The 23,568-nt window shown below is 41.2% G+C and overlaps 1 protein-coding gene and 1 long non-coding RNA gene across 2 annotated transcripts in view; both read right to left on the bottom strand.

The window, feature by feature from the left end:
* Positions 1-23,568, bottom strand: part of LOC140453275 (uncharacterized) — a 125,532-nt gene that overhangs the window by 88,009 nt on the left and 13,955 nt on the right. The gene's annotated exons all lie outside the window — the stretch shown is intronic.
* Positions 855-9,159, bottom strand: LOC140453359 (transcription factor Sox-12-like). Its single transcript, XM_072547925.1, has one exon. The coding sequence runs from the start codon at positions 8,999-9,001 to the stop codon at positions 7,952-7,954; it is 1,050 nt and encodes a 349-aa protein (XP_072404026.1). The 5' UTR covers positions 9,002-9,159; the 3' UTR covers positions 855-7,951.

Here is a 23,568-nt window from a genome sequence, read left to right as displayed (position 1 = left end):
GGATGGGTATTCCTAACATGTTACATTTTCAATGGATATAATTTCTTTGACAATCCGCTAATAAATCATCATTTAATTTGCATGCTCACAATCTGTTGTGAAGGATTCAGTCAAGCTGCATGTCACACTTCTCACTTACAGTTCACTGAGCATCCTAAAATGGTTGGGTTTTAACAGAATATGTCAAAATGGCTGGGATGCTGGCCTATCTAGTATCTGTATTGCTTGTCAAAAATGCCGACCACAATACATCTCGACTAAGCAGACCTTGCTGTAAAAATGCACTGAATGTGTTCACAGTCTAACAATTTTGGAGGACAATTATAGTGAGTAGTCTTGATGGTAAGCAAAGTATTAGATGTTGTAATACTGTGGGGATCACCAATCATTCTGTATTTAATCTCTCCTATTTTAAGGGTTTTGTCAGACCCATCTTCCAACTATCATGGTTTGTAACCATCATAATAAAGACAAAATATTATGGGTTTACACATCCCAATATATCATGATATCATGACATCCAAAATATTGACATCATCGCAACATTAAGAATTGTGACAAATTAATGCAGCAAAATAAAGTCCTTTTAATATTTCAAATGCCCAAGATAGCCACAAATATCTACCAGCTAAATACATCATATTAGCCACCACATCCATTGTATAATTTGGATGTAAAATTTTCTGGGCTACTTCTGATGGCTTAGTGGGCAGTTGCCCCTTTGAAGTTGCCATCCCTTTCTTGGGCAATGAACATTTCCCCTTTGCCTAGAATTCCCTGAATGAGAAAATGCAAGGAATTAGAAATTTAGTAATGTTCAAAATGACTATAATAATCAGTTACACACCACAATGTATTAAGTACAGATTTTTATAATGATTGCATCCTTATTTTGACAAGTAGATCAGGAATGTTACATTCTCAGTATAAGACAGAGGAACGGAGCAAAACTCCAATAGTTTTTCTATGTACTGCTACACATTACTGTAGAAAATTATTAATGAAAATAGAAAGTCTAGAAAACAGTCTGAGGTCTGTTGTGTTTAAATTCTGAGCTGAGAAGAGGTTTAACAGTCTATTGCAGGGTTTGAATTTAACAGTAAGCAACCCATAAATGCACGCGAATAAAGCTTATTGACAAAAATAGGAGGCTTGTCTCTTCCAGGTAAGTATCTATAATGAGGCAATCCACGACGACAGATAACTACTGAAAATATTTTGTATGTCTTATTGCCATGTTGGAGTGTGCCCTAATTATTTTGGTTTGTCTTGAAACGTGTCATTTATTTTAGGATCATGGTGGACCCTGTAAACATATATAAAATCTGTCGCCAGCATTATGGTTAATGAAAGCCAAGAGTTGGAAGCCTCCTTCTTTTGCCAGTAAGGCACATTAACTACAAGTGCCAGCCACAAGAAGGCTGGGTGTTTTACTGAATGAACTTTATGGGATTGATGCTGCTTCATGAGACAAAGAAGCAGCTAAATTAACCTGTCTGTTCAGGTCACCTTGCTCAAGTCACTACCTGTCTTATGCAGCCTCACGTCAAAATTGCCCTTCACTTGGATTAGGCATCCAGCACAAATATGGCCAAAGCCACTAGATCAAACATTGGTAAAAATAACTCAAACCTTCAAACATAGCCATTATGAGCAACATCACAGTGGCCTTGATGCCAGGACATAGAACAATGCCATTGGTAATTTGAGCAATTTGTGGAAACCACACTGTTACCGAGACATTACCCACTCATAACAGGTATTGCAATTCCTATTGTCAAGATTGCTGTGAGTGAAAATGATTAATTTTAGTAAGTCACTCGGGCCTTTCCATTATGTTATCTGCACCTGGACTCTTCCCTCATTCGTGGTAAATGGGTAGAATATCTTTGCCACAACCATTTATTAATGCCCTGGCTCACCTAGTTGTATATTTATCAGAAAAGGCAATGTGACAAAGGTTCCTGCTGCTTTGTACAACACGTTTAATATTCATTGAAATGCTAATTGACAGCAAATTTATCATGATTTCAAAATGTAAGTAATTTTGAATAAGTTTAGCTTGGAAATTATCCTATTAAAATATCACCACAATGTTCATTTACCATATGGTCAACTTCAGAGAAATATTTCACTGATCTAAACAGCTGGCTCAATGAAGCAAATATTTCATATTAACGTCCATTCCAATTTCTGATTTGAGGTAGCATTTTATAAGGAGCATTGGTGCTTGACACAACAGCTGTCCAGATATCTTACCAGAATTGAAAACAAATGGAACCAATCCCGGAGAGGCTTTAAGATCCAATTGTCATGATTAGTCCAAGAGTTTAGATAATGGTTCTAATCAAGACTCTGGTGGTGGAGCAGTAGTGCCCTAGCTCTGGGCTAGAAGGTCAGGGGTCAGGATCCACCTGCTGCAGAGGTGTGTCATTAACCTGCTTGTCTGAACAGGTGGATTAAAAAAAAATCTGATAACATGATTCTAAGAAGGTGGCAATAGCCCTTTACCATAGTCCTAACTGGGTCAAGAGATTTTATTCCATTGCCCATTTGTAATGTTGAGGATGTTACAGATAACAATCAACTGAGAAATTTCAAATTAAACTGCTTAAAAATGAAATACGGTGTGCCACAGGTTAGCTGTGTTATTAAAAATCCTAATCCAATCACATCATTTTCTAGATTTGTCAAGGCTAATTGAATGAATAAACTCAATCTGTGCATGTTATTGCCACACTCAGTGCTTTATGAACAGCAATAAGCTTTGACACACCAGTATTTGTCAATAGGAAGATTATACATGACTATTAATATTGAAATGGTATTCTTGGATTCAAGACCCTTACCTTCAGTAATATCAGTGATATTACTTATGGTCCAGTATCCATAGTAACTGACTGACAGATTCACTGAATTTAGTTCACACTTGCTCACACAATACAATTTGGCATAAATTTGCACCAGTTAATACAGGCAGCTAAGTTTGAACCCTGTTTTGGCAGACAGAAAAAAATGGCATTGTACTGGCACTCAGGTTTTTAATAAATACAGAATAATAAAGCCTTTTGGTGACTTTTTTTTTGCTAAAACCCACTAAATCCATGCACATTCCTTATCACTTTAGGCATTTGGGGTGACATAGGCTTTCTTAAGACCAAAACTGGCCATCAGTGGTGATAGAACCAGCACTGCAGCATTAAAACGTCCTTCAACTACTAAATGGAAAACAAGGTTTTTACTTAGTGGGATGTGCCTACACATGTAAAGAATCATTGTGTTCTCAGTACCACTAATGGGTAAGAACATCTTGTCAAAAACATATTCTTCACAGTTTCAGCCTAATGTCTCTAGTACAGGAAGAGCTAGCAACAGAATGCCTCTGTCTACAATTACGTCACTGTGTCAGAAAAAGAAGTCTACATAGTTGCACCATAGCATTCAAGAGTCCATGGGGAGCACTGGCAGACATGCCAGTGCAGATATCACACACAGTCTCATTTTAAAAGTTTCTAAGTGTAACAAATGTAAATATTTTTGCAATACAACCCACATGGAGCAATCATACCAAAGAATAAGCCACAACTAAAACTTGAACTTCTATTATTTTCCAAAGATATATGTTAATCATGACAGCATTTCTAGTATTTTTCGTGGTATTTCACTTATATTTTACCACGTTTGTGTACAATTCACTTCTTTCAATAGCATCTATTTCAACTGGTCTACACATGAGCTTTATAATTAAAAGTTATTTTAAATGGGATACAATATTCCCATTTGCTAAGCTAACGAACGGTTCAAAAATCTACCTTCTATTCAGGGGTAATTTGAGACAAAACTGGATCATATCTGGTGCTTAGAAATCTTGAATTTTCAGCACAGAAAGAGGCCATAAAGGCTATTCTAGTTCTCGGAGAGTCTGTGGGGGTGGGGGCTGAACTTTTAGCAATAGTGTAAATGAGACGACATCAGATAGCCACACCTCCAAGGTTTTAGTTTCAGCTAGAATCAGGAGTAGTAATTAACAGCAACAATCCCATATCCTCTCATTGTACCAATTACCAAAAGTTTACTTACCACCTATCCTTCAGAATAAAAATTTTAGATTTCATCACACATTTCAAATCTTTTTGATTTGCAAAACAAAGTTCTGTATCTGTCAATTGTGAAGTTGTTTTGGGATCTATTTTAGAGTACCCTTTTAGTTTTATTTCTTATGGAGATGCTCTTGTAGCTAATACAAAATCTTTCAAAATAAACTAAGTACCTAAGTTGCGTATGATAACACTGAACTAATTTTATTCATCAAATGTGAAAAGGAAAGTTTAATTAAAGGCAAGATCATTGCATTTGTGCAAATCACCTCCCCAAAGTTTGTAGGATCTATTACATAAGTAATATTTCTATTTCCCCATTGAACATTCTACCAACCAAAAACAGATGTAACTTTCACGCAAACTGACATGTTGCAGAAATGTTATACTTGGAGAATGTCTGAGTGCAGAATTTGAACAGACTTTTGAACTAGCAGTGACAACAAACAAAGTCACTGTGAAAGACCTCTGCTACATCCATAATGCATTTGCCTAAATCAAAAGATTTAGATATTAGAAATAAATTCCACAACTTGTGGGAGAAAATGAGAAAAAGGGAGGAAGTTTCTAAATAATGCCATTTGCTACAACAGTCTAAAAACAGGCTCTTTCTTACACAGAGGTTTTGTCTAAACCTAGCACAACTTAATTTAGCCAACTCTTCTATTAGAATTGAGAGGCAACCTTTATTATTTTCCCTACTTGGGATAGCAGCCTATATCTTTTGTGGTAGGGAGCCCCAAGACTGACCTTTTAATCCTCTTGACTATCTAGTTCCCCTGAACCTTTGAATAATTTTGGCCATGGAGCACATGTAGGCTAGTTAAAAAGGTACTGGTTTTAATCTATCACAAATTTCATTTTTTTTTAAAATAAGTCTAAACAGTCAATCTATAATGTATAAATATACCTACATACACTGGCTACACATGTACATGTGTGACCATATTTTTATACATACTTATACACATGCATGCAGTTAAAACAAGCACACCCTGCAAAAATAAATTAAAATCCACACAGAACCAACTAATTAACTAAAAATGCTGGTATCAGAAATTTTTGGATTAAAATAAAATCACATCAGAAAATTCACAATATAAAGGCTTTTCTTTTCCTGAAATTAATGAGCATGGTCCCATTTTAGGCCAGTTGTTTGAGGAATGATGTGCTGGTCTTTGGATAGAGTTCTAACCCATTAACATAAAATACAGTTCAATGCAACCTTTTGACTTGCACAGGCTGGTACAATGTGACACTGGATGGATGGCCATTTCACACAGAATCGGAATAATGTTGCACTAATTCTCAACTTTTCACCCTTTGAGCAGTTAATTATTTGTTACAAATTGAAGAAAAACTTATTTTATAAATAGGTGAAAAGTTGTAAATTATTACAATGTTACTTCAATTCAATGTTGATATTGCTTCCTTGAGGCTGAGTGTTTTTCGTTATATTGCCCTGTAAGCAACAACCTTCAAAATGCAAATAAAAACCCTGCAAATATTGCATTGAAGTAATTGGATTGTTCAGTTGTCAGAAAAAGTCAGTTTGCTAAAACAGTTTACGAAATGATAAATCTGTTGAAATTTTTTTAAACAAGATAGGATATCTTCAGATCTATTACTACATTTTTTGAACGAATGGAAAATGATCTTCCATCTGTGCATTTGCCTCCAGATTTAGGGGCTGCTGTTAGTTTTTGATGTGGTTTGCATGGAGGCTGACATTGTACCAGACTGTGGCAATAGGTCCAATTTACAGTATCATGGCACTCAGCTTCCCACTGCCATTCATTTCCTTGTCAGAAGGAAACCCTATAATACAATGCGTGCTGAGCATGCACAACAAATGAATGAAATGGTACCAATGTTAATAGATCCATGCTGCAGCAATGCTAAGCTGGCAAACAGCAGAAACAATATTCCTTTTTATTACAGACCAAATCTTAAAATGCTTAGAAAATAATTCAAAGCATTCTTTTCCAATATTTTAGTTTCCACGACAAATTTAAACATCTCACAACTAATTCAAGATCAAGAAACATCTGTTTTTTTTAAATTGATGTATAGGGCTAGGATGGCAAGGCTATCAAATACACGTGTCCTTTTTTTTCAGTGTGATATTAACATCAACCTCACACAGGCTACTGAAAAGGGAATATTATTTTTTGCTGCTTTCATGGTTCATTCGATTGTGTTGTATCGATTACATGAAAGAAAAATTGCCCCTCCCTTTCTGATCGACGGTTCTACAGAAAGAAAAGTTCAGCACAATGCTTGCAAAAAACAATTTAACGAGTGCAGTAATGTTGGGTAATGAGCATTTTCAGTACCACAAAAACTGTACTGGATTTTAGACTGTGCATAATGCAGGAAATTAGACTTCCTTTCGTAAGACCTCTCTGTAAACCTTTAATTTAGAATCCAAGACGAATGCCTGACGGCCAACAGAGGAGTCAGACGCGACAAGATCCTGAGGGAATGCTATAGCGTTCGGCAGCAATGCCTCGAAAGCAAACCGAACCTTAAAAATCTCAGAGAAACCCTGAAGGTAGCACCCCTATTCTCTGAATTCTATAGTCCTGAGCGGTAAAAAGCTGAGACTAATCATAGGGTTTCAAATTCACAGTAGTTTTGTACAATGATCTAAAGCCCATTGAGACGAGCTGCCGACTACAGTACATATGATCCCTAACGTTCGTCTTTAAACGAATACAGAAAGCTGTGTTGTGTGCCGTTCAGCTCCTGGACAAATCACAACCTGCTCTACTAAAGAATGCCACTAAGATTTACTGAGGTACTGAAACACCACAACATGTTAATTTCTTCAGAATCGTCCCTGTCATAATAGATACACTGTAATAAATTGGCACAATAAAACTCTATTTCTTCCTCAACTTCATCTACATTGTCACTAAAAGTTCCACATTAATTGTATCCATATTGTAATCTCCTTCCAAACCCAGCCTCCTTCTTGTAAATCCGCAAACCGTTTAGACACATTTTAAAACGAACCCTTTCTGCTTGTATCAGTTAAGATAGCAAATCCTGCAGATTTTTCATTTTGTAACCAGCTCGCCTCAATACATAAGAAAAAAAATCAGTTTATAATCAATACTTTTATTAATTTCTTTCTAAGCAGGCTAACGGCAAGGCCAATACTATTAACCCCTGCAACTTTCCCCCTCCCCACTGTAAATCCACATCTGATCTGGATCGAGGGGCGAAGCGCTCCGAAATGAATCTACAATTGTAGCGGAAACGGGCTAAAATCACCAACATGACACTAACTCGTAAAACTAGAACCACAATGAAAGGATGATCGCTCTTTTCCATAATCACTTCACAAACCACATGATACTACTGCTGTAACCTTGTTACCCTACACATTTTTTTTCCAGTCCAGCGTGGAACAAACATTTCTGGGTCACTTTCACTTCTTTCCCTTGAAGAACCTTTTTCTCTCTTCCCCCCCCCCCCCCCTCCCATTAGTCGGATTTATTTGTCCCTGCCCCCTTCAGAATCCAAATTGGGATTTTACCTCCCAACCCCTTCCCCGTCACATTCAATCGTATGCGTCTCCCTTTTTGTTTAAAGTCAATCGCTAAAATTAAGAAATTCTTCACTACCATAACTAATTGTGCTCTTTATCATTCGGCGGGTAGCCGCTTTCTCTAAAGCACCCTGAAAAGATGGGACTCCACTTGCCAGAGGAAGGGTTGATTAGAAAAAAAGGGGGAAGGGAGCCCCCTCCAAGATAAGATTTGCATCCAATATATTCGAATGAGTCGGTCCTTTGTAAATCTCCAGTATCCCTCAGCGGTGGGAGACGTTGTGCCTCTCTGCCCTTCCTAATATGAAATGTTGGACTCAATCTCCAGCCAGTCTCCTGAGATCATTTTCCGCACCTCCGGGGTCCCGTAATCGGGGAACTCGAAGTGGGAGACGGGGCTGCAGCCACTGGTCAGCGGCTCCATGTCCTTGTCCAGCGCCAGACCACCTCCTCCACCCCCTCCTCCTGCTGCTCCTCCGGCCGCGCTCACCTCCAGCAGCTCGGCGCCCGCCGCAACATTCAAACTCAAGTCGAAGAGTAAGAGCTCGTGGTCGGACTCCTCCGGGGGTCTGCCCGGGGCCGAGCGGCTGGACAGCGAGACGGCCGCCGTCAGCTGAGCTGCCCGCTTCGGGTCGGGGGAAGGCAGCCTGGTGTCCCTGCCGTAACAAGCCGAGAGGTCGGCCCCTGAACCCTCACTCTCCGGGCAATCCGCCTCCGCCTCCGATTCCGACTGAGAGTCCGCCGCTGCTGCCGCCGCCACCGCCGCCGCTCGCACCATCTTCGCCTTCTTGGCTTTGGACCTTTCCAGGTGCAGCTTGCCCTTCTGGGGGCGGCTGTGTTTCTTGAAGGACTTGGGCTCCTTTCGGCAGCTCTTGTCCTCTGCTCCTGCTCCAGCCTCTGCCCTCACCTTCTTCCTGGGTCTGTATTTGTAGTCGGGGTAATCCGCCATATGCTTTAGCCTCAGGCGCTCTGCCTCTCGGATGAACGGGCTCTTCTCGGTCTCCTTCAGCATTTTCCACTTCTTGCCCAGGCGCTTGGAGATCTCGGCGTTGTGCATGTCCGGCACTTGCTCCATGATCTTTTTCCTCTCGATCTGGGACCACACCATGAAGGCGTTCATGGGCCTCTTGATGTGGCCGCTCGGGGTTTTGCACCAGTCAGGGTTACAGCTCGCCTCCTCCTCTCCTTTGGCAGAGCCGCTGGCCCAGAGAGATTCCGCAGAAGGGGCTGGGGAGAAGCCGGGATTCGGGCTGGAAGCTGCACTCATGTCACTGATGCCGCTGTCTGCCGCTTCCCGAGACGCGATGCCGCCGCTCTGAGTGTCCGCAGCCTTGCTTTGCTGCACCATGTTTAAGAAAGGCCAGAGAAGAGAACCCTGCAACTTGTGATGCTGAAGAATGCGGCTCCCTCTCGCTCCTCCAACCGCTCACAGCCTCATCCCCCCCTCAGCAATCTCTGCAGCAGCTTCTAGCTCCCACACGGGGCTGGGGGGGCACCGCGAGGGAAGGAGGAGCCTGTCTCTGATACACCGCGGTCCCAGCCAATCAGAACCCGCCCTCCCATCAATCACAGCCTTGGGGGTGGGGCCCAGTGCCCATGACATCACCGCCAGATGCAGCCAACCCGCGCGGCGCCTCCATCAATGAGACGGGCCATTGGTGGCACTTGGCTTTGACCCTTGTAGGTGGAGCAGGGGAAGGTGGGGATGTGCCACTCGGTACCCTCAGATGTCACCAGGGTTGCCCGGTCAATCTGAGGCGGGCACGACCAGCGTTAACGCATATTTCAATCTCAGAAAGATTTGCTTTGCGATTGTGCTTGCCACGATATTGGGCCACCTCAAAACGCTTTATGACAACGAGATGCTTTCGAAGTACTGTATCCTCACAGTTGTCATGTAGCGAATAAAACTGCCAATTATGTCACAGCAAGATCCAAGAAACAGCAATGTACCAGTGATCGGGTACATTTTTGTGTGTGATGTTGCTCGAGGCATACTGATCCCGGCACATCAATGTGCAATTGAGTGTTGATTCCAACACATTGGCGAATACTCATTTGGTCTTTATCAAAATGGAACCATGATATCTCATTGATGCTCCTGTAGAAGTAGACGAGATCTTGGTCGAAATCCCATCTGGAAGACGATCAGCCCTACTGGAATGCTACAGTCTCTGGGCAGAATAGAGCTTTAGAAAGAATTAGCGATGAAACCGTTCATATTGATTGGCTTGTTGATAGTGACCAGCCAAGTTCTCACATTAGGGGTCTCCGCTTTGATAGATTTTAAGTCAGAACTCAAAAGAAAATCAGATCTTTGAGGAAATGAGTTATTTTATATTTCTTTAAAATAGCCTAACCCTTACAACACTGGATTGGATAGTTCTGATCAATGTTGGACTCGTTGGAGATTTGATCTGATTTCCGAAGACTGCACAACACAGAGTTCCCTCAGCTCTGCAACCAGAATCCTTTAAAGCTCCAAAGGCAAAGCTTGAAGCATAGTTGAGCTCTGAATGTCCTGGGCACCATTGTAGAAAACAAAGGCTCCCAACAATGGGCAATCCCACCTTCCTGTCCTATGAAAATGCAACTCTCTAGGTCAGAACAGCTAATGACACAAGCTGCATTGGCATCTGAGATGGTGCAAATGGGGTCTGAGCATAAAAGTTGCAGTTTAGGTGCAGATGCTGCTGCAACAACTCATATTACATAACAGTCTGAATTTGAACTGCAGGAAAGACCTTTCCTTTTCTTCCATGTGTGTCTTTAACTTTGACTATGACAGATAACAGAAACTGAGTGGGTCTCAATATTTAGTAACACGTTGAGGTGACAGAAATTTGAAACTCATTTCTGCTAACAAGAACTGATGCAAGATCAATTATTAATTTTAAATTTGAGATTGATAGATTTCTGTTAAACAATGGTACCAGGGGATGTGGGGCAAAGGTAGATATATTCAGAGAGGTCACAGATTAGCTATGATCTCATTGAACAGTGAAACAGGCTCAAGGAACTAAATAACCTCCTCCTTTTCCTCTGCTCCTGTGATTTTATACAAGTATTGTCAGGGATGCATTTTCTATAGTGTATTATTGAAAGGTGATAGATGCTGTATATGCAGAATAATATTTTGGTTGGAAGAAACTGGCTCTGGATTCAAACCTCAGGTATAGAATGATAATTCTATGACAGAGGACCATTCTTTCAGACCATTCTTTCAATTTTTAGCTATCAGTTCTCGCTGAGGTTGTAAGCAGTACCAGACTGAAATGGTTTCCAACACATCAACCAGATCTCTATGTCGGGTAAGAATTCAGGCATTGCTGTGGTTGCACCTCACTGTCTCAACATGGAGTAAAGAGTAAGTGCATTTAAAAAGACACTGCAATTTCTGTGAGTGCTGCAAATCTGTCCCTTTTGAGCTGTAAATTTAATCATTCTTTATTAAAGTACATTATGCTATTGGCTGAATTCCCTATCTCAACTCCACTTTGGAGCTTTTTTGAACTTCCAAGTTGTACAAAGGCCAAACTAATAATGTCCTTCTCAAAGTTTCTGCTGTCTGTCTATCTGCTCTCTGTTCTTCTGATGGCTAATACAAAAAAATAAACTTAAATAAGCAAGTGATATAATTGATTGACAATTAATGAATAAAAACATAGAGCATAGACTTCTATAGAATGGAGAACTTGTTATTACTTACCTGCTGTAGCCAACATGAAGGGAGTGTTATCATTTGTTCAAAATTGAAATTATAGAGTCATAGAGATATACAGCATTGAAACAGACCCTTCGGTCCAACTTGTCTATACTGACCAGATATCCTAAATAAATCCATAGTCCCATTTGCCAGCATTTGACCCATATCCTTCTAAACCCTTCCTCTTCATATACCCATCCAGATGCCTTTTACATTTCATAACTGTACCAGCCTCCATCACTTCCTCTGGCAGATCATTCTTTACATCACTACCCTCTGTGTGAAAAAGTTGCCCCTTGGTCCGTTTTACGTCTTTACTCTTTCACCTTAAACCTAGGCCCTCTAGTTTTGGACTCCCCCACCACGGGAAAAGACCTTGTCTATTTACTTTATCCAAGCCACTCATGATTTTAGAAGCCTCTATAAGGTCACCCCTCAGACTCCAACTCCCCAGGGAAATTTGCCCCAGTTTATTCAGCCTCTCCCTATAACTCAAACCCTCCAACCCTAACCACATCCTCATAAATCTTTCCTGAACCCTTTCAATTTTCACAACATTCTTCCTACAGGAGGGAGACCAGAATTGCACACAATATTCCAAAAGTGGCCAAACCAATGTCTTGTACAGCCGCAACATGACCTCCCAACTCCTGTACTCAATGCACTGACCCATAAAGGCAAGCAAACCAAATGCCTTATACACAATTGTGCTTCTGAATCAAATATAATATTTCCAACATTTAATTGTGTAAGTGTATAATTTTTTTGGACTGTTTGCTCCCCCAAGTCCCCACTGTCTTTTGAGCAGAGGTCTGACTGTTTGAAGTGGATGGTATGGGTTGTTCTGAAAAGTGAAATCCGATGTGAATACATCAAACTTGCAGACCGACACCATTCCGGACAAGTATCAACCCAGAGATAAAAGATTTTAAACTCAGTTTTAGTGATGTTGCTCATGGGTAGTCTGAGGCTACAACAATAATAACATCAGCTCGCATCTATGTTGCAACATTAAAGTGGAAAAATATCTCAAGTTATTCCACAGTTTGACAAACGATGAAACTTGTAGATGGTGTTTAGTCATTAATCTATTTTCAACTTATGCCATTTTACTCATATTATTTTTGAAATGTATGGGGTGTCTGAAACATAGCTCAAGATCATTTAGCAGCAAATTTTTGAAAACTGTGAGAAATTTGACTTTTTAACAAATAAATCTGATAAGGATGAGCTCACCGGGGCACTCTGCATCAGCAATTAAGGCACGTCTTTAATGAGAAGCATGATAAAAAAGAAAGTCTTTACCTTACATTTTATCGTTCCCAAACTGAGGACATCCCTTACCTCTTTGCATTTGATGCTATATGTTTGATAAGTAATCACTGCTCTAAATGTGGGAAAACATGGCATCCAATTTCTACACAGCAAGGTCCCATAAATGATGATTTGATAATGACCAGACCATCTGCTCCTATGATGTTGATTGCAGGATAAATATTAGCCAAGAATAATTCCTTTCTTTGTCTTTGAAATAATGCCATTGGATTCCTTACGTCCACCTGAGTGCAGCTCAGTTTTACTTCTCGTTCAAAAGGCAACACCTCCAAAAGTGTAGCATTCCCTCAGCAAATGCACTGGTGGGTCAGACCTGATTTTATTCTGAAACCCAGCAATAGGACCTGAAATCAATGACCTTATGACTCGGTGGTGAAAGTGCTAATGACTGAACCAAGGCTGATAGAGGATCATTGCAAGAAGAACATTGCAACATTTTTAAAAATACTGTCTGATTATTAAAGTCAGGATGCTGACACTGAATAACAGGCTCTGAACAATTTATATTGATTTGTGCCAGTTTGGGGTCATTTTTGAGAACCATGTCCAATTGAAAAATAGCAGGAACACTGGTCATCCCTTCAACAAATCTGAAAAGTTTGGTATTGTGTTTAAAGTTGCTTCCCACTTTCCCATTGATGTGGTATTTTTCCATGCAATTATCTTTTTATTGTACTTTGTTTAATTACAGATTGGCCCAGAGGGAAGACAAAACATCATTTCAGTTTTACACATAAACCACATAATCATACTGTTCTTTGGATGTATGCCACTGTTTAATGTCTTCATAACAATTCGATTATACTCGTGGCAATCAGTGCTTACAATATAATAAAGATTAAAATTAAATTACAATTATTTCAGTAAGTGCATCACATGTGTTACAAACTGTCTTTCGAATTTCAATTTGTCATGATATTCGTGTTCACCTCCCTCTGTTTGTTTTCCCCTAACATCCATTTGCAGACATCTCTGGGTAAAAAGAAATGGCGCTTGTTTTAAGATGAGGAGGTTTTGCATATTAAACCAATTTAGAACAAGCTATGGATGACAGTTCTATTATTGCAAAGGAATGACGAATCAGGATTTTCCAAACACCATGTTTCTGCTTAGCTCCTTGTGATTTCCAGTTTTCCTGAGTCTTTGTGACAGTCATTGTCAGTATTGGTAACTTTGTAATGTCAATTACAGCACCACCATGAAATGGAGTAGCATTGAGTAATCAGTCCTGAAAATTCAAGATACTTTTTAATTATACTTGGTCAATAACACACCCGTTTGGGTAGAGCAATAGTGTCTTTTTGGGATTTGCAAGATTAGAATTTGAGGTGTAAATTCTGGGTACTTTTGAACTCAAACCTAGATGTCCCTGTCTGCAGTGAAATTCATTCCTTGCATTCACCATTAAGCACAGAAAATGGACATTCCCAGAATATGCACAAATATTTCCTCAACTTGGCCTGAAAACATTAATGAATAGACAGGGATCTCATCAAGGATTAGGCAGTCCAATTGTTTGGCAACACATTCAACACCTAGATATTCACTCATTTCACCACAACTGCACACTGACAACAGAACACCTACATCTACACTCAGGGTAACTTTGCAAAGCACCTTCAATAGCACATTTTAAGTCTGTAACCTATACCACCGAGATAAACATGAGGATGACAAAAGCACCATCTGCAAGTTCTCCACAAAGTCCTATGCCACCCCAACCTCGAAATATATTGTCATTCCTTCTCTGCCATTGAGTAAAAATTATGGAACTCCCTTTCTAATAGCACTGTGTGGGTATTCCCACACCATAAGATGAGAAGACATTCCACTCATGAGCATCCCAGATGTCCACCTATTTTGAACAATATACGTTTCCTCCCTCCATCATCTAGACAGCCCTCTGCCCCACCACCTTCATACCCCGTTCCACTGCTCTAAACCACCCCCTCCCAATGCAATAAAGGCAGAGTCTCCCTTGTCCTCACCTCCCACTCCAACAGTCTCCACATGGTACGCATCATCCTTAAACACTTGCGCCAATTCCAACTAGGCCCCACCACGAAGAACATCTTCCCCTCCCCAAACCTCTCTGCCTTCCACAAGGACAGTTCCCTTCAACAGTCCTTGGTTTGCGCTACTCTCCCCACCAATGCCCCCGTACCCCCAGGCACCCTCCCCTGCAACCAGAAAAGATGTAAAACCTGCCGGTACACCACCCCCCTCACTTCCATCCAGGGCCCCAAGCAGTCCTTGCAGGTGAGACAGAGATTCACCTGCATCAGGTGCTCTCGATGTAGTCTCTCTACATTGAGGAGACCGAATGTAAACTTTGCAAACGGTTTGTGGAGCATTGCTGCTAGGTCTGCAGGGGCCAGCCAGACCTCCCAGTCACCTCCCATTTTAATTCCCCTCCCACTCCCTTTCCAACATGACCATCCTTGGCCTCTTCCATTGCCATAACAAACCACACTGCAGACTGGAGGAACAAAACTTCATTTTCTGTCTGGGCAGCCTACAGCCTGGAGAACTCAACATTGAGTTGTCCAATTTCAAATAACCTCCCTTCCCAGCCCCTCCCCATCCCTTCCACTGCTCCCTGCCACCAACTGGATTCATTCCTCCCATTGATCAACCAGGATGTACCCTCTGTCTGTTTTCACCTGTCCCCACTTCACCACCCTGCCCCCGCCACCCCTTTTATCTGCAGCTCCCCGACACTCGCTCCCAGTCCTAAAGAAGGGTTATACCCAAAACATTGACTTCTCCACCTCCTGATGCTGCCTGGCTTGCTGTGTTCTTCCAGCCTCCTGTTTTTAAATCTTGGATTCCAGCATTGGCAGTTTTGTTTTGTCTCTGCCTTTATTGGTCAGCGCGTTGAGTATTGGAGTTGGAAGGTCATGTTGAGGCTGTACAGGACATAGGTTCGGCCATGTTTGGAATACTGTGTGCAATTCTGGTCTCCCTGCCAAAGGAAGAATGTTGTGAAACTTGAAAGGATTCAGAGAAGATTGGCAAGGATGTTGCCAGGGTTGGAGGATTTGTGCGAGAGGGACAGGCTGAATAGGCTGGGGCTATTATCCCTGGAGTGTCGGAGGCTGAGGGGTGATCTTATAGAGGTTTATAAAAGCATGAGGGGCATGGATAGAGCAAGTAGCCAAAGTCTTGTCCGAGAGTGGGGGAGTCCAAAATTAGAGGACCTAGATTTAAGGTGAGAGGGGAAAGATTTAAAAGGGACCTAAGGGGCAACTTTTTCACGCAAAGGGTAGTGCGGGTATGGAATGAGCTGCCAGGGGAAGTGGAGGCTGGAACAATTTTAACATTTAAAAGGCATTCAGATGGGTACATGAATAGGAATGGTTTAGAGGGATATTGACCAAATGCTGGCAAATGGGACTAGATTTCTATCGGACACCTTGTCGGCCTGGACGAGTTGGGCTGAAGGGTCTGTTTCTGTGCTGTACATCTCTCTGACTCCATTTTCACACTCTGCCTAGAATATCAACCATTGCACTATTGACAGATTAAAAACTAGAAAATCTGAATATGAAAAAGACCTCTTACCTATGTTCTGCTTTTCTCAATTATATTGAGTTGCGTTATTCTCATTGCAGCAACATGCAATAACTAATTAACAGGATGAAATCACGGACTTTGAACATTACAAATCTCATCTGACAATTAGAAAATGTTGTTCATATTCCATCTCCATAAACATCTTCAGTCTCCCTCTAGCCCCTAAAATCTCTCCTTACCCATAAGCTTTATATTTGGCATAAACTACAAATAGATGCTGCCTGTCCTGTGCAATTACTCCCTCATTATTTGAGTAACTTGCTCTAGCTAGAAGGAGGCTCTTTGATGACTGGATTTTTAATATCAAGAGCATGGTACCTCACATAAAGCAATAATTAAGTGGGATCCTGATGGGGAATCTCCTCCTCCTCCTTCCACCTCAATCACATCTGCCATCGCTCCCTTCGATGGGTCCATTGAGTTGGACAGAGTGTAAATCATATTGTCATAACTCAGAGAGGCCCAAGCCCCTTGTACACTTTTGAGAATGTAGTTCCAATTCTCTCACTGCTACCATTCTCATAATACAATAATATGTTTAAAATCTGATGTTTTTCAACTCTAATATAAAAGAGGGTGTAGAACAGGTGGGCAGCACTGACATTAGATAATTAAGCCACATATTTGAATTGTCTGCATGCATACAATGGTTCTGCTGTGAGTGTATTATGGAACCTTTTCATATGAGTAAAAGAATTTCATATTCAGCAATCGCAATCAGATGTTGTATTTGTTCAATGTCATTTTCTGAATGAGGTGATAGGGTCAAGGCAAAATGTCAATAACTTTAGAGACAGCAAACAGTCAGTGAAGGATAAATTTAAGAAATTCAGCTCTGGTGAATGGGTTAGAAAATGCAACTAAAGAGCAGGTTGTGAAGGCGAGTGACCTGTGGTTTACATTTACATGGAGAGGAAGAAAAACTGAAATAGACAGAACCTTGAATAAAATCACATGATCTTCAGGAGAGAAAGGTATCTGTTTCAGCCTCTAAAGTTGGACAAAATAAAAACACAGATTGCAAGGTCAAACAACAATAGAAAATGGAAAAAAAAACTATTAAGATGCTTCACAACCGAAGAGTAATGCTCCAAAAAAGGAGAGAAATGAAAGAAAACCCGTGAAAGAATGTTAATTAAAGCTGTGCTTTGTGAACAGCTTCATCTGGCATCAGGGAAGGTCTTACACAAACATGCAGGAGAAATAATAAACTCAAAACAAAGAAAAACAGACAAGAATTAAAAAGGTAACTTAAAAAGATTCAATGACATGCAGAAAGAAATGAAAGCAAAATCAAGGAAAATGAGATATGGAAAAACACATTGAGTAAGATAATAGTGACAACAAAAAATTAAAGCAAGACAAGACTTTCACTATATACAAAAAAATTGTTGTCTTATTGATCATGCAGCTAATTTGAAAATGATGCAGAGAATATGGTACAGTCCACTATTTCAGTGAAGATACCCTTGATTCTTTCTATCTCCTGTGTTGCTGTCCTCAACAGAGACAGGAAGCTTTCCAGCTTGCTAAATCTTATTTTTATGACAGAGTTTGTTTTCAATTAAGATTTATGCACAAAATACTGGATTTTGCATTGTTAAAATAGCACAGGTTTAAGGAAGTTTTACAACCCTTCAAGATTTGCCTGAATCAAGATTGCATTTAAGTTTAGCATTTAAAATATAGCACAGAACATGCATCTGTTGAAAGCGTCAGAGGAAACGCATCTGAAGCCGCTGCTGATAGAGGAAGCTGTACACTTGTGATAGATAATCTGTGTTATGGACATTATACAGTTCAACGTTGAGGAATATAACACATCCACTTTATGGATTCAAGAATATACAAGTTAGTGTCTTTCTATCAGCTGGTTTGATTTTAGATGATTATATGGGATATGGTAAATTAGTTGAGTGATTTTTTGGTAGTCTTGCTGCACCTAATAACTCTGCTTCTGTCAAAGTCTCAAGTTATCTGCACTGTTTTTGTGACACTGCCTGAACCAAAAGTAAAATCTTATATAATCTGTAATATAAACATGATTTGGGGATTGTTCTGACATGACTGAAAAGGAAACCCAGAGGGGTAAGCTAATATTCTAGAGACATGAGTTCAAAGCGCATTGTGGAATCAATGAACACATCTGAAATAGTGAGTCTTAGTAAAGGTGACAATTAAACTACTGAATTATTATAAAAATCCATCTGGTTAACTAAGCAGTCTTCACTAACCAGTAACTCCAGATGCACAGCAATGTGGGTGGCATTTATGTCCTCTGAAATTGCCCTTGATTAAACCGTTGTATTAAGGCTCTATGGGTGCCCTCACACCACGTAGACTGTATCTGTCCCAGAACTACCTTCTCAAGGACAATTCTGGGTCAGCAAGAAATGTCCACCTTGCCAGTAACATCATGGTCGAAGGACGAATTTTTAAAAAATGTTAACATTAATTTATCATAAATAAAATAACTTATTTAGGATCAACATACATTGCTTTCCTGGAAGAACACTTAGTATTTCAAACCAAGGTAAGGTGTGTAACTATCTTTCTTGGGCATTCATCAAAAACGATTGTTATATGTTTTTGAGCAACTACCGGTATGGATCTTCCTCCTTCACTTCCCCTGTGACCTCCCCCCCCCCAAATCATTTCTAATGGTTTTGATTTGTATTTTCATTCTTCAACATTTGCAACAATTGGGGATGTTTCCTCTTTCCTCATTGCAGAATGGCAAAAATAAAATCATTCCCAATGACGCAATGTCTCTGCAGTTTATCCAGCCTTGGTGGGGCAGACCTCTTACTTGTTGAATAGGACCATGTTATGGACATAACCCATTCCACAGCCAACAACTCAGATCAATGCCTCGCCACATCTGTCAAGAATGATGGTGGAGAATTAAATAAATAACTCAACATGAGGCTTTACAAACACCTTCGTCCTTAATGATGAGGGACCCTGGCACACTGGTGCAAGATGAAGCATGTCCAACCAGCTTCAGCCAGAAGTTTCCATGGATGATCCATCTTGGCCTCCTCCTGAGATCATCAGCTTCATTGATGGTAGTCTTCATTCAATTAACTTCTCTCCACATGGTATCCAAAATAGCTGAAGACATTGGATATAGCCTGAGTAATAGGTCAGAAAACACTCCAGATATAGTTCTGAAGACTTGTGCTCCAGAATTAACCATCACATCTAAGCCATATTGTTCCAGTTACAGCCAAAACATTGATATTAACTCACAATGTGGTACGTTCCCCAAGTGTATCCTGCCCACAGAAAGTAGGACAAATCCAACCTGGCCATTTGCTGATCCTTATTCGATTCTCAACAATCAGCAAATGATGAAAGATTAGGAGAAAGTGAGGACTGCAAATGCTGGAGATCAGAGTCGAAAAGTGTGGCGCTGGAAAACCACAGCAGGTCAGGCATTCACGATGAAGGGCTTATGCCCAAAACATCAACTCTCCTGCTCCTTGGATGCTGCCTGACCTGCTGTGATTTTCCTGTACCACACTTTTTGATAAATGATGAATGATGTCACTGACAATTGTTTTTAAGCATTTGTTGCAGAAGCTACATCTGCCTCTGGGGACAGACAGGGGTTGCTTGGCTTTGGATCAACAACAACTTACAATCAGTGAGTGGTCACTGCACCCGGCTCTCATCACCAAGTGTCGATTAAGTCTTGTCTGTTTTGTTGCATTGATTCTCCTGCACATTATCAAATAGAAGGCGAGGTTCCTCCTGCTCAAAGTTCTCATTAAACCAGAACATATAGGAGAAGTAGGCCATTCAGCCCATTGAGTTTGACCCATCATTCAATGAGATCATGGTTGTTCTCCTGATCTTCAACTCCACTTTCTTGCCTTTTCCCATAACCCTCGATAGCTTTACTAATTAAAAATCTGTCTATTTTAGCCTTGACTGTACTTAATGACCCAATCTCGACAGCCCTCTGTGGTACAGAATTTTATAGACTTACTCCCATCTAAGACATCCCCATCCTCCTCAGAAGACTTTTGCCATTCTCCTAGCTCTGCAGCCTCCACCACATTCTCTCTTTGCCCACAGAGTTGTGCAGAGCAGAGAATCCCTAATCCCAGTCAGAGACTGTCTATTGGGTCTAAGTGCCAACCTCTTCTGCCGAACATGTCACTCTGTTTTATTGCCTGGTGCTGTTTCAGGGTGAGAACTGACTGCGGATTAACTCCCCTTCCCACCCAGTACTGGAGCCTCACGCTGTGCGGCATCTGGATTGGTCACATGCCTCACCCTGCCCACATCAGGCTTTGCAACTTATTCTCTGTTTTCTTATTCCCTTGCCTCTTTTTTTCTGTTCGTTTTCTGTGAGACACCTTCTGTTAGTTCCCTGTTTAAAAGCTTGATACATGTTTCTGTTTATCACTTGGAGAAGCTGGTGTAAAACAAATGGTTTCGGATTGATGAGGTGAATCTCTATGAAGTCAGGCCTGTAGATGAGGTTGGGTGAGGAACCTGTGCTGCATGAACTCAGATGCTGTACGGACAATAGAGCTGTCCGAAAACACCAACCAACGACACCTCAATCCTTCAAACAAAGAGGGATCTTGACCTCATCATCCCTACAACTTATTATTGTATGGGACATGTGGAGGTACCTGAGCTTATAATTACCACAATGACTTAACCATTCTTACTTAGTGTTTTGGTCTCCTTTATAATTCAAACAGAAAAAGAAATTGGAAGTAGGGATTCTGAGATTTTGATATGTTATTATTTATTGTGCAGTCTTTTTGACAAATAACTTAAAGCATGCTGTCTTATTAGGCCTCTGTGTAACAGAAACATCGAATGAGAAAAAAGAACTTGAGGTCATTCAGCCCATCCTGGCTATGATGGCTCTTTGAGAAAAAAGCTCATCTAGTCCCACTCATTCATTCCGCCAATTTTCTTCCCTTTAAATAGCTGTACAACTCCCTTTTGAAAGTTACTTTCACAACACTGTCAGACAGTTCACAACTGACTGTGCAGAATAATGTTTCCTGTGGTTCATACGTACAAACAGATGAGTTTAGAAACAGGAGTAGGCCATTCAGCCCCTCTAACCTGCGGTATCTTTCAATAAGATTACAGCTGATCTGACTACAACTTTAATTTCACATTCCTGTTTACTCCTGATAATCTTCCATCTCTTTGCTTAACAAAAATCTATTCACCTTTAAAATGTTCAATTCCCACTGGCTTTTCAGAGACTCACAAAGCTCTAACAGAAAAGAAAACTTCTCCTTAACCCCATCTTAAATAGGTGACCCTTTATTTTTAAATGTGACCCCGAGATCTAGATTCTTCCCACAAGATGAAGCATCGTCCCTTTATCCAACTCAGGAAATTCAGCATGTCCACAATGGCTCTCATCAATTTTTATACATGCCCCATAGAAAACATCCTATCTGGATATATCACAGCATGGTATAGCAACTGCTCTGTCCAAGACTGCGAGAAATTACAAAGAGTTGTGAACACAGACCAGTTCACAAGTCCATTGTGAAAAGCAGCCTTCCATCTATTGACTCCATCTACAGTTCCTGCTGCCTTGGGAAAGTAGCCAACATCAAAGATCTCTCCCGCCCTCTTCCAACAGGCAGAAGATATAAAAGTTTGAAAACATATACCAACTGATTGAAGAACAGCTTCTTTCCTGCTGTTATGAGAATTTTGAATGGACCTCTCATATATTAAACTTGACCTTTCTCTGCATCTTCTCTGTAGCTGTCACACTATATTCTGCATTTGTTCTATGTATTTACGTAAGGTAAGATTTGCATGCAGTGCACACAAAACAATAGTTTTCACTGTATCTCAGTACCTGTGCTAATAATCAAATCAAATGGAGTGGATCCAAAAACAGAAGTTGCCAGAAAAGCTCGGTGGGTCTGGAAGCATTAATGGAGAGAAAACAGAGTTAACGTTTCACGTTGAGTGACCCTTCCTCAGAACTGATGGTAGCAAGGAAAATGTCAGTTTATATGCAGAACTGGTGGGGGGGGAGGGGTAAGGAGTAAAGGATGGATGGGGATGTAGCCCAAAGAGAGAGAAGCACAGTTAGACAGACAAAAGAGTGGACAATGGTCTGGCTGGGAGAGTTAATACCTGTTAATGGAAACTGTTTGTAGCTAACAGTAGGTAGCGTGTAGTGGCAGACTGTGATATAACAAGGTCTAATGAACTGGGGGCTAGGACACAGGTAAGTTCAGCCCCAAAATTATTGAACTTGATATTGAGTCCAGAGGACTGCAGGGTCCCCAAGTGGAAAATGAGGTGTTGTTCTTCCAGCTTGTGCAGAGCTTCACTGGAGCACTGCAGCAAGGCTGAGACAGAGATGTTGACCAGGAACAGGGTGGTGTGTTAAAGGGGCAGGCAACTGGAAGCTCAGGGTCTTTATTGCAGACAGAACATGGATGTTTTGTGAAGCAGTCACCCAGTCTACACTTGGCTTCCCCAATGTAGAGGAGACCACATTGTGAGCAGTGAATGCAGTAGACTGGATTGTGGTGAGTGCAGGGAAAGTGCTGCTTCACCTGGAAGGTGTATTTGGGCCCTTGGATACTGGGGAGGGAAGGGTAAATGGGCAGGTGTTACACCTTCAGCACTTGAAGGGGAAGGTGCCATGGAGCTGTGGAGGTGTGGGAAAGGGGGGGGGAGGTGGGGAGGTTGGAGGGGGAGAGATGGTGGTGTTGGGAGTGAAGGCAGAATGACCAAAGTGTCCTGGAGGGAAGAGTTCCTGTGGAAGGTGGATGACAAGGGAGGGGAGGGGAATATGTGTCTGGTGGAGGTGGCGGAAATGGCAGCTGATGATCCTCTGGATGTTGATACTGGTGGGATGGTAGGTAAGGACAAGGGGGGGGGGCCCTACTGCTGTTGTGAGAGGAAAGAGAGGGGGTGAGGGTGGAAGTGTGGGAGATGGGTCAGACCTGGCTGAGGATCTCCTTCATCAATGGTGCTGGGGAATCCTCAGTTGGGGTAGAAGGTGGACATTTCAGAGGCTCCTTTGTCGAAGTTGGCCTCACTGGAATGTTTTGTGATGGTGACAGAGGAACTAGGAGAATGGAATGGAGTCTTTACAGGAAACAGGGTGCAAGGATGTACAGTCCAGGTAGCTGTGGGAGTCAAAGGATTTATAGTAGATATTAGTGGCCAGTTTGTGCCCAGATATGTAAACAGTGATGTTCGGGAAGGGAAAGGAGGGGTCAGAGATGGATCACGTGAAAGTGAGGGCGAGGTGGAAATTTGTCGCAAAATTGATTAAC

The sequence above is a fragment of the Chiloscyllium punctatum genome, chromosome 27, assembly GCF_047496795.1.
Source record: "Chiloscyllium punctatum isolate Juve2018m chromosome 27, sChiPun1.3, whole genome shotgun sequence".
NCBI classification, from domain to species: Eukaryota; Metazoa; Chordata; class Chondrichthyes; order Orectolobiformes; family Hemiscylliidae; genus Chiloscyllium; species Chiloscyllium punctatum.
The sequence above is the reverse complement of the archived record's forward strand: the minus strand, read 5'-3'. Positions and strand labels throughout refer to the sequence as shown.